The 14,754-nt window shown below is 45.0% G+C and overlaps 1 protein-coding gene across 3 annotated transcripts in view; it reads left to right on the top strand.

Annotated features, from left to right (window-relative positions):
- ACACB (acetyl-CoA carboxylase beta) overlaps positions 1-14,754 on the top strand; it is a 140,968-nt gene that overhangs the window by 48,414 nt on the left and 77,800 nt on the right. For all 3 annotated transcript variants that reach the window (XM_053588579.1, XM_053588580.1, XM_053588581.1), the window contains 9 exons: positions 541-679; positions 3,263-3,372; positions 3,582-3,663; positions 4,709-4,807; positions 5,914-6,023; positions 6,128-6,238; positions 10,150-10,359; positions 10,659-10,829; positions 14,451-14,612. In XM_053588579.1, the coding sequence (XP_053444554.1) occupies positions 541-679; positions 3,263-3,372; positions 3,582-3,663; positions 4,709-4,807; positions 5,914-6,023; positions 6,128-6,238; positions 10,150-10,359; positions 10,659-10,829; positions 14,451-14,612 (1,194 nt within the window). The remainder of the gene's footprint in view (positions 1-540; positions 680-3,262; positions 3,373-3,581; positions 3,664-4,708; positions 4,808-5,913; positions 6,024-6,127; positions 6,239-10,149; positions 10,360-10,658; positions 10,830-14,450; positions 14,613-14,754) is intronic.

The following is a 14,754-nucleotide window of genomic DNA, read 5'->3' as shown; positions in this document are numbered from 1 at the left end:
GGACGCTTTCTGTTAACTCTCTGCTGTGGGGCCGCCAGCATTACTGCTCTTCCTCTTTAACAAATCTTGGACCTTTAACTTTTAGAACGCAGAGGCAGCCTTGGTATACGTAGGGGGTAGTTCAAAGCGTTTGCATCCTCACTCTGCGCTTACTATCTGTGTGACCTGGGGCAGGTACCTTAACTCCTCTGAGTTTTAATGTCTTTAACTCCCAAATAGGGCTAACAATAAAATCTCTTTCAAAAGGCTTTTGGGAGGGTGAAATGAAATAAGGCAGGTATATAGCTTGGTGCATACCAAATAAGGGTGATCATAACGGCACTAAACAAAGTAATCAGACATCAGTCATCCAGCCAGCCATCTGCTCATGCATTCATGCAGCTGGCAGACTTTGTGCACCTGCCCTGTGGCAGGCCGTGTGCTATAGCAATTCAAAGAGGAATGACATGCTGTGGGCACTACAGGAGTCTCTGCAGCTGTGAGGTGGGCTCAGGGCAGCACAGGTACATCTCCAGCTCCTTCCTCATTCTCCCCACGCAGGTGCTTATTGCCAACAATGGTATTGCTGCCGTGAAGTGCATGCGTTCCATCCGCAGGTGGGCCTATGAGATGTTCCGAAATGAGCGGGCCATCCGGTTTGTGGTCATGGTGACCCCTGAGGACCTCAAGGCCAATGCAGGTACCTGGGCCCGGACTCCCTCCCCCCACCACATGCCATCCTAACCTACCCTCACCTCTGCCACCCTGCCTAGGCAAGGCCATCCTGGACCCCACTTGGAGTTAGGACTTCTCATGAGTCCACATTTCTTTTCCCTTTCTTCTTTATTTAATTAAAATATCTGCTGATAACAAGAATAGCCCACATGCCTTCTAAAAATGTAAATGGGGTGATGCCCATAGCTCAGAGGATGGGGTGCCGGCCACACAGAGCAAGACTGGCAGGTTCAAACCCAGCCTGGGCCAGCTAAACAACAATGACAACTACAACAAAAAAATAGCCGGGTGTTTTGTGTTGGGCGCCTGTAGTCCCAGCTACTTGGGAGGCTGAGGCAAGAGAATCACTTAAGCCCAAGAGTTTAAGGTTGCTTTGAGCTGTGATGCCACAGCACTCTACTGAGGGCAATAAAGTGAGACTCTGTCTCAAAAAAAAAAAAAAGAATAAAAAATAAATAAAAATGCAAATGGTTAATGTGCACAGTGGAAATCCCATCTTTGAGAAATGTCTGTGTTCCAGCAGATCAGGGCCTGTTTCCACAAATGTTTTTCCTGCAGATGCATGTACCATATTTCAATCATTTGTTCGTTTTTCTACTCACTTACCTACTCGCGTCTGTTAAAATGGGTCATTCTGGTCGGTGCCTGTGGCTCAGTGGGTAGGGTGCCAGCCCCATATACCCAGGCTGGTAGGTTCAAATCCGGCCCCCGCCAAATTGCAACAACAACAAAAAAATAGCTGGGGGCGGTGCCTGTGGCTCAAAGGAGTAGGGTGCCAGCCCCATATACCGGAGGTGGTGGGTTCAAACCTGGCCCCGTCCAAAAAGTGCCAAAAAAAAAAATAGCCAGGCATTGTGGCAGGCGCCTGTAGTCCCAGCTACTCGGGAGGCTGAGGCAAGAGATTGCCTAAGCCCAGGAGTTGGAGGTTGCTGTGAGCTGTGATGCCACAGCACTCTACCGAGGGCCATAAAGTGAGACTCTGTCTCGAAATAAAAAAAATAATAATAAAAAATAAAATGAGTCATTCAATGAATAACTGAACAGTGTTATCCTATTGAAGGCTCTTATTCCTATACCAGCCAAAGTGATCTTTTTGTTGTTGTTGTTGCAGTTTGGCCGAGGCTGGGCCTGAACCCACTACCCTCGGTACATGGGGTCGGTGCCCCACTCACTGAGCCACAGGTGATTTTATGTTTTAAAAACATAAAAGATCACTTTTCACGCCCCTCCTGAAAATGCATCAGAGGCTGCTGTGTTCTTCCCAGTGTTGACAATGTCAGCTCTGTCCCCTGAGCCCTCTGGCCTCGAGCTCTATCTTGCACTGACAAGCCCTCATTTGTTACAGACCCATTTTATAGATGAAACAGTCAAGGCACAGGGACATAAATGTGTCATTTCTCCAGGGTCACACAGCCAGTGTGTTGCAGGCAGGATTGGAATCTGGGTCTGTCTGAGTTCAGACCATTATCCTGTGGGGCCTTTCATCTACTTAGACTAAAATTCCAGATCCTCATCCAGACCAGTAAGGCACCCATGACTTGGCCACTGCTGGCCTCCTATAAATCAAAACATTGTATCATATTCAGCCTTAAATAGGAAGGAAATCCTGCCATATGCCATAACATGGGTGAAACTTGAGGATATTTTTTGCCAGTCACAAAAAGACAACTGGATAGGCTAGTCACAAAGAGACAACGGCTGTGTGGTTCCACTTGCAAGGGGTTGCTAGAGCAGTAAAATTCATAGAGAGGGTAGGACATTGCCAGCCCTGGGACTTTAGGGAGGACAGGTGGGAAAGGGGAGTTACTGTCAATGCATATAGAGTTTTAGATTCATGAGATGAAAAGGTTCTGGCGATCTGTTTCCAGAGATGTAAATATACTTACTGTATTGAACTCTACACTCAAAAAATGCTTAAGTTGGGCGGCGCCTGTGGCTCAGTGAGTAGGGCGCCAGCCCCATATGCCGAGGGTGGCGGGTTCAAACCCAGCCCCGGCCAAACTGCAACCAAAAAATAGCCAGGCGTTGTGGCGGGCGCCTGTAGTCCCAGCTGCTCGGGAGGCTGAGGCAAGAGAATCGCGTAAGCCCAAGAGTTAGAGGTTGCTGTGAGCTGTGTGACGCCACGGCACTCTACCCGAGGGCGGTACAGTGAGACTCTGTCTCTACAAAAAAAAAAAATGCTTAAGTTGATAAATGTTATGTTATGTGGGGGGGGGGGGGATTTAACCATAATTTGTAAAACTCTATTGTATTTTTAATAGTACAATATTAAGATAAGCTTTAAATAGGAATTAAAAGAAAATCTTCACTCCCACTACCCTGAAAGATTCTTTCCTTCTTTTGTTCCCTCTGTCCAAAGGCACACTTATTTTCACATAATCAAGTCATATTCCATTTTCTTCAAATTCTCGTGCATGTTTGCCCCTTGTCACCACGCATTCTCCAGGGTCCTGCCTTCGATGGCTGTGTGCAGTCGTGTCTTGCCGTGTTCTGCAGTTGACTTCAATGCCTCAGGAGTTCTTTGTCTTCCCCTCCTGTTTCACTCCAGAGTACATCAAGATGGCCGATCAGTACGTCCCTGTCCCAGGAGGGCCCAATAACAACAACTACGCCAACGTGGAGCTGATCGTGGACATTGCCAAGCGAATCCCTGTGCAGGTAAACGAGTCAGGGCACCTGAGTATGCCCATGCTGGGATGATGCCCCAAGTTCTGGAACAATTCTATTCCACGGTTCAGAAGATGGTGGTGGGTGGGTCCCACCAGACTCTGAATTCCTGAGCTAATAAACCCAGCAAAGAGCTTTTGGTATGAGGGGAGGTGAGTTGGTGAAGAAAGACCTTTATACACCCCTTTGTGTGTTTGCAGGCGGTGTGGGCTGGCTGGGGCCATGCTTCTGAAAACCCCAAGCTTCCGGAGCTGCTATGCAAACATGGAATTGCTTTCTTAGGTAGAGTGTGTCTCCATCAGGTACAGGGAGGGTGGGGTATTGACGGGACACTGGCTGGGTCGGACTCTCTTTTTTAGTCACACTTTTGTTGTGTGAGCAAATGAGTCAAGAGGTGAGAGGGTACGTGGGTAGGTTATTCGAGCTGTGAAAATAAGGGCTGTGACCATGGCCATTGCTGTGAAATGAGGGCAGGAAGACAGAGGCTCTGCGGGTGTTCCTGCTGCTAGGATATCAGCCACGTTCAGAGTGCTGACAAGGTTTGGGGTCACATTTCTAAGATGGCCATACTTTTGCTTGGGGTTCTCAGACTGTTGTAGTACCCTAGACCCCTTGAGACCAGAGTCCCAAGGGGACTTATTAGGTAAAATGATACTCATTGTCTTATTATGTCATCTGTTGGTTCCAGGATTTATATCAGCATTTGTGTTTCTTAACTTCGTATGTGTGATTATGCTGTCTGGCTTCCTTATGTGGTTTAGAGAAATCATCTATTCACTTACTATCATGCAATAAATCCCTGCTGCTCCTTACCTCTGGGTCAGAAAACAGACTTGCCCACATGTGAAGAAGCTCAGTGCACATCACCACCTGAGTATCTGCCTGGTGGTCTGTGCCCATTGCTGTTTTGTCTGTCATCAGCTCTGAGTACATCTGGGCATCTGTCCTGACTGACTGTCACACAGGGCTCTCATTATCAGTCTTAGCTCCCGTGGAGCTGGCCAGCTACAGCTCATAAACCAAATCTGGCCCACTGCCTGCCTTTATAAATAAAGTTGTCCACCTCTCCTCCACAGTGACTATTGTAGATGACACCATAGCTTAGGTAAAACTCACACCATGTTCGCAGTCCACATGCCATAGCAGACGAACGGATTTTCTTTTCTTCCCCGATATGAGGTTAAGCTCCTTGAGAGCTGGCACCTGATTATTGTCCTTTGTCATCTGCTCTCTGCCTGGCCCCGGCATGAGTACTTGGTTGGCACTCAGCCTTGAGGGTCTTGTGGTTGACTTGATTCTGCTTCTCTTCTTGTTCTTAATTCCTCAGGCCCTCCCAGTGAGGCCATGTGGGCCTTGGGAGACAAGATTGCCTCTACCATCGTGGCCCAGACACTACAGATACCAACTCTGCCCTGGAGTGGGAGTGGTAAGGGATTTGAGCTTCACTGTGGGGGAACTTCTCAGCCCTGTCATGGTCATGTGAGCAGTCAGGATGGCAGAAGTATGGTTGTTAAAATTTTTTCATTTAAGAATTTTAACTCAGCCAGAAATTATAACGCACACCTGTAATCCTAGCACTCTGGGAGGCGGAAGCGGGAAGATACTTGAGGATGGAGTTTGAGACCAGCCTGAGCAAGAATGAGACCACATCCTTAACTAAAAATAGAGAAATTAGCCACTTTGTGGTACGTGTAGTCCCAGCTACTCGGGAGGCTTGCTTGAGCCCAGGAGTTTGAGGTTGTTGTGTGGGTTGACACCATGGCACTCTAGCCTGGGCAACAGAATGAGACTCTTGTCTCAAAATAAAAAAACAGAATTTTAAATCATTAAAGAAGCAGTACAATTTTACTGTAAACAACTTAGAAAATATGAGAAATATAAAAAGGAAGTAGAAATCATCTATAATCCTATAACCCAATGTTGAACATTTATTACATTTTTTGCCCTAAAGGTTGTATTTTAAATTTGGAATGGAAAATTTACTTGTTTTCATTTATTAAATCTTCACATAGTTTTAGAAGATACTGATTCACATATTGATTCTATAGGCTAGAATTAGGATTTTTTTGGGATTCAAGGTAATATGATTGATTGCTCTTGGTAGACTCAGTCTGAATTTAAGCTTGATTTCCATTATTATTATTATTATTATTATTTTGCACCTACCACAATGCCCAGCTATTTTTAGAGATGGGGTCTTGCTCTTACTTAGGCTGGTCTTGAACCCATGAGCTCAGGCAAATCCACCTGCCTCAGCCTCCCAGAATGTTAGGATTACAGGCATGAGCCACTGTGCCCGACCTCTTTTTTTGTTGTTGTTTTATTTTGTTTTAAGCTTGATTTCACATTCAAGGTCAAGTTCATCCTTGAGAATGTGAAAAGCCGGTGTGGGAAGCTGAAGGGGCATGTCTGTCTTGTGTGGGTCCAGGGGTGCTTCATCAGGGAGGGGCCCTGCGTTTTCTGGGTTGTGTGTGTTTTTGCCGTCCTGGAGTTTGGAAAGAGGGGAATTCAACTTTATTTATGACTCTCCAGGTCTGACAGTGGAGTGGACAGATGATGATCTGCAGCAAGGGAAAAGAATCAGTGTCCCGGAAGACGTGTACGAAAAGGGTTGTGTGAAAGATGTAGATGAGGGCTTGGAGGTAAATACAGGTCCAGTGTGGGCCAGGGCACAGGAGCCAGACCTGCCTTCTCATCCTGGCAGCTGTCTAGCCTCTAAAGACGTCTGTTTGTCCTTTGCACCTAGGCAGCAGAAAAAATTGGTTTTCCATTGATGATCAAAGCATCTGAAGGTGGTGGAGGGAAAGGAATCCGGAAGGCTGAGAGTGCAGAGGACTTTCCAATCCTTTTCAGACAGGTGAGCTGATCTTGCCATGTGTTTTTTCCATGTGTCTTTGGGAATTGTTTTATCAAGTTGTTGGCCACTAGCATTATTCTCTGACAGTCAAAATCAAGAAGACATTTGGAGGAGCTAGATTTATTGCTAAGTGGCATCTTGGAAGCTTATATTTTTACTCACAAAAGTCCATGGTTTTGTGTCTCTCTTTATACCTTTTATTTAATTTTAATTTTAATTTAATTTTATTTTTGAGGTAGAGTCTCACTTTGTCACCCTCAGTGGAGTGCTGTGCCATCATAGCTCACAACAACCTCAAACTCTCGGGCTAAAGTGATTCTTTTGCCTCAGCCTCCCAAGTATCTGGGACTATAGGTGCCTGCCACAACACCCAGCTAATTTTAGAGACAGGGTCTTGCTCTGGCCCAGGCTGGTCTCGAACCTGTGAGCTCAGGCAGTCCACCCACTTTGGCCGCCCAGAGTGCTAAGATTATAGGTGCGAGCCACTATACCATTTCTTTCAGCAATTCTCAACCTGTGGGTCGCAACCCCCCCACCGCCCCCTTTTTTTTGCAGTTTTTTTGGCTGACGCTGGGTTTGAACCCACCACCTCTGGCATGTGGGGCCAGCGCCCTACTCCTTTGAGCCACAGGTGCCACCCAGTTGCAACCCCCTTTTAACATTGAAAATACATTGTGGCATTAGGAAGGTTGAGAACCACTGCTTTATAAGATTTATACCTAGAAATGATTTCAGAGATACAGGCTCATGTTTGCTGTTGTGTTTATTGTGACTATGTTGCCCTGTGGAGAGATAGGATATATGTAATTTTAGTAGTCTTGGCATTTTTAACGTTTCTAGGTGATCAACTTAAATTGTAGAAACTGATTGTATTATATATCTTGTTTTCCTTTTTAGAAACATTATGCCTGTTTTTAGCAATGTTTAAAAAAAATTGTGCCAACCATCTTGCCCTTCTTAAACCTAACTATTTTACTATTTCTAGGTTTTCTTCTAGACCTTCTCCATGTATATGTTTTAAAGTTCTTTTCAGCCTATACAAAATTTTGATCTACATTAAAAAAATTCTAAAATGTAGGTCATGAACATTGTTACCATGTTGTTCTATCCCTCAGAATTATTTGGATGATTGTACAATATTTCATAGGTGGCTATACCCTTATTCATGAAACCTCTTTTTTTCTTTTAGAGACAGAGTCTCACTATATCACCCTTAGTATAGTGCTGTGGCGTCACACCTCACAGCAACCTCAAACTCTTGGGCTTAAACAGTTCTCTGGCCTCAGCATCCCAAATAGCTGGGACTTTAGGCACCCGCCACAATTCCCAGCTATTTTTGTTGTAGTTGTTTGATGCAGGCTATGATACAGGTTGTCTTTGTTGTTTGGCGGGCCCGGGCTAGATTCGAACCTGCAAGTTCCCGTGTATGTGGCTGGCGCTCTAGTTACTGAGCTACAGGTGCCGAGCCAAAACCTTTCTTTTTTTGTTAAATGTTTAGCTCATTCCCAGTTTCATTATTATGAATAATGCTACAATAATACTAAAATATAATATGGTACTTAGTTCTATAAATAATACTTAGCTCCTTTTTTCTTCTTCTGAATTATTTTCTTGGATAAAGACCTGGGAGAAGGACTCAATTAATCATCATGCATTTTACATGCACTTAACAACTATATATCAGTAAATTGCTTTCCACGAAAGTTTTGCTAATAATATGGCTCTTGGCAATATGTTAGCATTATACAAAGAAGCAGTTTCACTACTATGGTGCCTCTGTTGGGTGTACAGGTTTTTTTTAGGGGGGGACTTTGGGAGAATGAATTTACCTGACCTGGAAAGTTCCGTTGTATAGAGAGTTCCTATCTTTCACCCGCTTTCCCTCATTGTTAGCATTTTCCAGATAACTACACTACATTTGTCGAAATGAAGAGCTCAACATTTCTGTTCAGTAAACTCTAGACTTGATTCAGATTTTACCAGTTTTCTTACTAATGTCCTTTTTCCATGGCAGGATCTGATCCTGAATCCTACATCGCATTAGGGGTCTTACAGATTTTTAAAGCTTTCTTTTTTGTTTTTTTTTTGTAGAGACAGAGTCTCACTGTACCGCCCTCGGTGGAGTGCCGTGGCGTTACATGGCTCACAGCAACCTCTAACTCTTGGGCTTACACGATTCTCTTGCCCCAGCCTCCCGAGTAGCTGGGACTACAGGCATCCGCCACAACGCCCGGCTATTTTTTTGTTGCAGTTTGGCCGGGGCTGGGTTTGAACCCGCCACCCTCGGCATATGGGGCCGGCGCCCTACTCACTGAGCCACAGGGGCCGCCCTAAAGCTTTCTTTTTCTTAAAAAAATAGATTTTATTTATTTGAACAGTTTCAGGTTCACAGCAATAGAGCAGAAAGTCCAGAGAGTTCCCACATTCCCCCCCAATGCATGTACAGCCCCCTCCCCCAGCTTATTCCTTTTATTTATGTGAGTGCACTGTGAAAATGTTCTTAATGTAGAAAGTCAAGTCAATGATGTGTTAAGAATAAAAAAGGGAAAGGCCCCGTTCACCTTCACCTGCCAACTCCTTCTGCTCCCTCTGATGTGACCACCAAGAGCAGCTGTGTTTCTTTTTAGTACCTTCACTATATGGGGAGGGATAGGTTCTGTAGGTTTATTCTTAAATTGAATTTGTATGTAAGTTGGAACAGGTACACTTCCTTATTACTTATAATAGCCCTCGTTTGTAAGTGCAAATTGTATGTAAGTGAGATGTTTGTAACGGGGGGACTGCCTGTATGTATTTTTACATAGACGTTCATATAGTTGTTTTATTATTTTTCGTTTAAATGGGATCATTCCCTATGTTAGTGTACATTTCCCCCCTTTATTTGTTTATTTATTTTTTGAGACAGAGTCTCACTCTGTCACCCTGGGTAGAGTGCCCTGGCGTCATAGCTCATAGCAACCTCAAACTCTTGGGCTCAAGTGATCCTCTTGCCTCAGCCTCCTGAGTATCTGGGACTACAGGCACCTGCCACAACACCCAGCTAATTTTTCTGTTTTTAGTAGAGATGGGGGTCTCTCTTGCTCAGGCTGGTCTTGAACCCCTGAGCTCAAGCAATTCACCCATGTTGGCCGCCCAGAGTTCTGGGATTACAGACATGAGCCACTATGTCTGGCCTCAAGAGTTCTACTTTCTAAGCTTAATTCGTATTAGAATTCATTACACATGTGGACTTCTTTTTCCATCTATAAGGGTCTCAAGATTAGTGATTTTCCACTGGTGTGCTGTGAGAGGATCTTAGGTGTGTTGCGAAAGTTTTTAATGATCATTAATCAAATTATTTTTGAAAGAAGTTCAAAGCACAGTTAAGTATATCCTTTTCTCTACTCTTTTTGATCAACATAATTTAAGTGTGCCGTGGAAGTTTAATGTCTCAAGTGTGCTGTGAGATAAAAAGGTTTAGAAATACTGCTCTAGATGATACGTCACTAGAAGGCAGTGCCTTTCAGCCCTGAAAGAGATGGAATAAGTCCCTCCTTAGATTCTGCTGTGTAGAGCTGACTGAGAAAGTGCAAGAGGTAGGAGGAAAGGAAAAGGAGCATGTGTGTCCGTATTTGTTCAAAGAAACTCTCTAAGTATGTGTTGCTATAGATGTAGGAGAAAACCAGTTTGTACATCAAACACTTGCAGCGCCTTATCCTTAGAGATGGAGTCGTGGGGAGATTTCACAATTTTCACAACATTCAACTTAAAGAAAAGGATGTCTTTGAGACAACAAAAGTAAAAGACTAGTAGAATCCTCGAGGAGTCTCCTAACCACATCACTCTGTTGCTTTTTGTGCTTTTCTGAGAATTTCTAGTAGCTTCCAGAGTTGGTTTCCCTGTGAAAGACGAGTGACTCTGCTTCCCCACAGGTGCAGAGTGAGATCCCGGGTTCACCGGTCTTCCTCATGAAGCTGGCCCAGCATGCCCGTCACCTGGAGGTCCAGATCCTCGCTGACCAGTACGGGAATGCAGTGTCTCTGTTTGGACGAGACTGCTCTATCCAGCGGCGGCATCAGAAGATCATTGAGGAGGCGCCGGCCACCATCGCCCCACTGGCTGTGTTTGAGTTCATGGAGCAGGTGTGCCTCCCAGTGCTGGGGGGACAGCTGCAGGGAGAGCTGCCTCAGCTGAGAGTCAGCAAGAGCTTTCCATGGTCAGTGTGACTAGAGGTGGGGTAAGTGTCCAAGAAGAGGAGGAGGGCCCATCCTTGAGATGATGTCAGCATCTTACAGGTGTATTAGGTTAGCTAGTCCATAATATCCCCAATATTTCACACATAGCAGGTACTCAGTCTGCATTTGATGAATCAGTGAATAGCTACTGTTTATAGTGATCCATGGAGACTACTAGAAACCCGTTGTCCCCTGTTTCTTTGCAGTGTGCTGTCCGCCTAGCCAAGACGGTGGGCTATGTGAGTGCGGGGACAGTTGAATACCTCTATAGCCAGGATGGCAGCTTCCACTTCTTGGAGCTGAATCCTCGCCTGCAGGTGGAACATCCCTGTACAGAAATGATTGCAGATGTCAACCTGCCGGCTGCCCAGCTACAGGCAAGGAGATGGGCTGAAAGCCCTGGTGCTTCTTCCCCTACCCTGGGGTGGGAAGGGCTTCCTGGGTTGAGGAGGCCCCTTCTGCCCACCTTTTGGCTGGTTGTCTCTGGGCAATGACTGTTTTGATTCATGAGTAGCATTGGGCACCATGAAAACTGAGAACTTTGCATGAAGTAGTTTGTTACCTTTGGCCATAGAGAAGTTTTGGAAACTGGTGTAAGCTATGAACATTCTCCTGGAAAAATGTATTTATACAGCTTCAGGACCTTCATGGACCCCCGATACCCGTTCATACATCCATAGAAGTGTTTTTTTTATTATCACCCCCCCACAATGTTAAGTCATTTTTAATCCTAATCCCTCTGCTGTGAAATTTTAATATCACAGATATACTATATATCTGTTTAGATATATCTGTTCTTTATACATAAAAAGAATAAGATTTTTTTCATTCCCAAGAACAAATCTTTGCTTCCTTGGGGACGGTATTACCCCCAGTAAGAATATGTGACCCAGAGTTATGAACTCTTGGGTTAATTAGAACTCTGAATTTTTTTAATTAACATTAAAGGAATATTATTTTTATTCCTTCATTTTTTCTTTCCTTCCTCCTTCCTGCCATCCCTCCCTCTCTTCCTTACTTCAGAATTTTTATTTTGAAAAATTAAAAAAAAATTTTGTTTTACATTGAAAAATTTCAGAAAAGTTACAAGAATAATACAATTAATACCCATACACACCCTGCATGGAGGATCCACCAGTTGTTACATTTGATTTGCTTTCTTTATCTTTCTCTCCAGTTATATACTTTTTCTTTTGGTTCAAAAAACCTTCACGACATGTGTCCTCTGATATGATGCTTCACTGTGACAGCCTCCTAGGAACAAGGGCATTCTGGCACAATTCCCCAATATAATTACGGCACTCAGGACATACAGCATTGATACTATATAGATATCGAATATATATCATCCAAATAAAACATTTCCTAGTTGTGCCAGTGGTGTCCTTTATGGTTGTTTTTTGTTTGTTTTCGTAAATCTAGGCACATTCTGCTTCATTGTCATGTCTCGTTAATCTACAACCATCTCCCAGTCTTATTTACTGTATTTTGCTGTGTATAATGTGCAATTTTGTCCGTATTTTTGAGGGAAAAAGAAGGATGCACATTATTTATTGGTGGTACTAATTCTTTACCTTTTATTTAGGCTTCTGCTCTTATGAGATTGGGGAAGAGAGAGGGTGGGGCTGGGGACCTCCTCAAAGCTGTCCTGCTTCTTGGGTCCTTTCCTCCCCTCCTCTGTCTTGCAGCCCTGGGAATGCTAAAGTTCAGTGTGACCAGGCACCTGCAGCCACCAGGGGATGAGGAAAGGGCAGTGCCCCCTGCAGGAGCCCAATTCCCAACCTTTTCTTTCACTTTTTTTCCATCTGCCAAGTCATTTTGTTTTAACTTTTTAAAAAAAATTTTTTCGAGACAGAGTCTCACTCTGTCTCCCTGGATATTGGGAGACAGAGCATCATGGCATCATAGCTCAGAGCAACCTCAAGCTCTTGGGCTTGAGTAATCCTCTGGCCTCAGTCTCCCCCAGGCTCATGCCACCACACCTGGCTAGTTTTTTCTTTTTCTTTTTAGTAGAGACAGGGTCTCACTCTTGCTCAGGCTGGTCTCAAACTCCTGAACTCAAGCGATCCACCTTCCTCACTTTCCCACAGTGCTAGGATTACAGGTGTGAGCCACCGCACCTGGCCACGGCCTGCATTTTTCTTTCTCTCTCCCTCTCTCTCTTTTTTTTTTTTTTCTGAATCAGGCCCAAGGGAGGCTAGAACTTGGCAGAGCAGGGGCATCACTCTAACCACTGAGCTACAGGGCCTAGCTCCAAATGCCATTTGATATATTGCTTTCTCCCCTCCCCTGCCCTTCTTTGGGGGGTATATGCAGCCAAAAGAACTCTATTTTCTTTCTAAGCACTGGAATACACCCACCCCAGCCTGCCGGTGACCTTTGGCTCACATTCTCTCCCCTCTCTAGGGATCAGATTCCAAACTGGGCTGGTGGACAGTGGCTTCAGTGGTTTCCCCTGAAGTAACCCAGAAAGGTCCAGCCTTTGCAGTGTTTCTGGGGTGACCCAGAGAACTGATGTCTTCAGCTGTTCTTGAGAGCAGACCCCAGCTTAGAATGGCTGGGACTGGACCCCACACCAATGCTCCCAGCACCCTAGGGCCTCACCGTTCTGGCCCGGACCACGGGAACCTAGCATGGTCCAGAGATTTGCTTGGCCAGAGATTTGAAACTCCCTGATTGTTCTTCCATGTCAGCATGCTCGTTCTGAAGGCTGAAATAAATGATTTTTTTTCCTGCAAATGTGAGCAAAAAACATGGGTGCACATTATACATGGGAGCGCTTTATGCACAGCAGAATAGAGTAGTTCATTCTGGACGCTGGCAATTTTTGAAGAGTTCAGGGAGACTGTCCTTCACTTTGGATGTCTGATTTTTTTCCCCTGATTAGATTCACTCTAAACATTTTGACAGAATATTACAGAGGTGATGTTGTGTCCTTAGTACATCCTTGTGGGGGGCACCACATACTAAATTTAGTCATTTGGTTAGGCTGGTGTCCATGATTGTCTTTTTTTCACCCCGTCTTCATGTCCAGCTTCCCCTGCATGTGTCTTTACAAAAACCTCCTTTACCCCTGAATGGCACTGAAAGTCTAGAGCTTTTACTTGAAACACATTTTCTGGTTGTGCGATATTGTTTGCTGTATGTTGATGCTTTTCCCAGTCATGCTTTTTTTTCTTTTCTTTTTTTTTCTTTGGTAAGAGGGTCTTGCTCTGGCACCCAGGTTGGGGTGCAGTGATGTGATTATAGCTCATTGCAGCCTGTAATTCCTGGGCTCAAATGAGCCTCCCACTTCAGCTTCTCCAACAGCTGGGACTACCGGTGCACACATGGTGCCTGGCTGCTTTTAAAAAATCTTTTATGCGGCTGGGTGTGGTGGGTCATGCCTGTAACCCCAGCACTCTGGGAGGCCATGGCAGTCGGATTGACTGAGCTCAGGAGTTTGAGACCAGCTAGAGTGAGAGTAAATCCGTTGTCTCTACTAAAAATAGAAAGAAAAAAAGACTAGCTAGGCATCATGGTGGGCACCTGTAGTCTTAGCTACTCAGTAGGCTGAGACAAGAATGTCTCTTGATTCCAAGAGTTTGAGGTTATTGTGAGCTATGATGATGCCACAGCACTCTACCCAGGGCAACAGAGTGAGACTCTATCTCAAAAATAAATAAATAAATAAAAATCTTTTGTGGAGATGTGGCCTTGTTACCCCCAGCTGGTATAGAACTCCTGGCCTCAAGCAATCCTCCTACCTTGGCCTCCCAAAGTACTGGGATTTCACGCATTAGCTGCCATGTCCAGCTCCCAGCCACACATTTTGCTTCTTGGTGGAGGGTTCCCACTACTTTGCATTTGCCTCCTTTGCCTCTCCTGCCACTGTGGAGCACTGTGTTGTATCCATGGTGCTCGGTATATACAAACTCATTGACTGAGCTCCTTCCTCGGTCGCATCTGCCACTGTTTCTACCACTGACAGTCTGTGGGGGTGGATTTCTTGATTTTAGATTGCCATGGGGGTGCCATTGCACCGGCTGAAGGATATCCGGCTTCTGTATGGAGAGTCACCATGGGGAGTGATGCCCATTTCTTTTGAAACCCCTGCAAATCCCCCCCTTGCTCGAGGCCACGTCATTGCAGCCAGAATCACCAGCGAAAACCCAGATGAGGCAAGTTGTGGGAGTCCCTGTGTTCCCAACATCTCATATCTCCCAGTGTGGGGCAGACCCTGAATGTCAGCCTGGAGGAGACACCAGGTGTCTTAGTTTACAAATGGGGAAACCAAGGTGCAGAATGGGACTGTCATGGTTT

This window comes from Nycticebus coucang, chromosome 4, assembly GCF_027406575.1.
Source record: "Nycticebus coucang isolate mNycCou1 chromosome 4, mNycCou1.pri, whole genome shotgun sequence".
NCBI lineage: Eukaryota > Metazoa > Chordata > Mammalia > Primates > Lorisidae > Nycticebus > Nycticebus coucang.
Note: the sequence above shows the minus strand (reverse complement) of the source record. Positions and strands in the feature narration are given on the sequence as shown.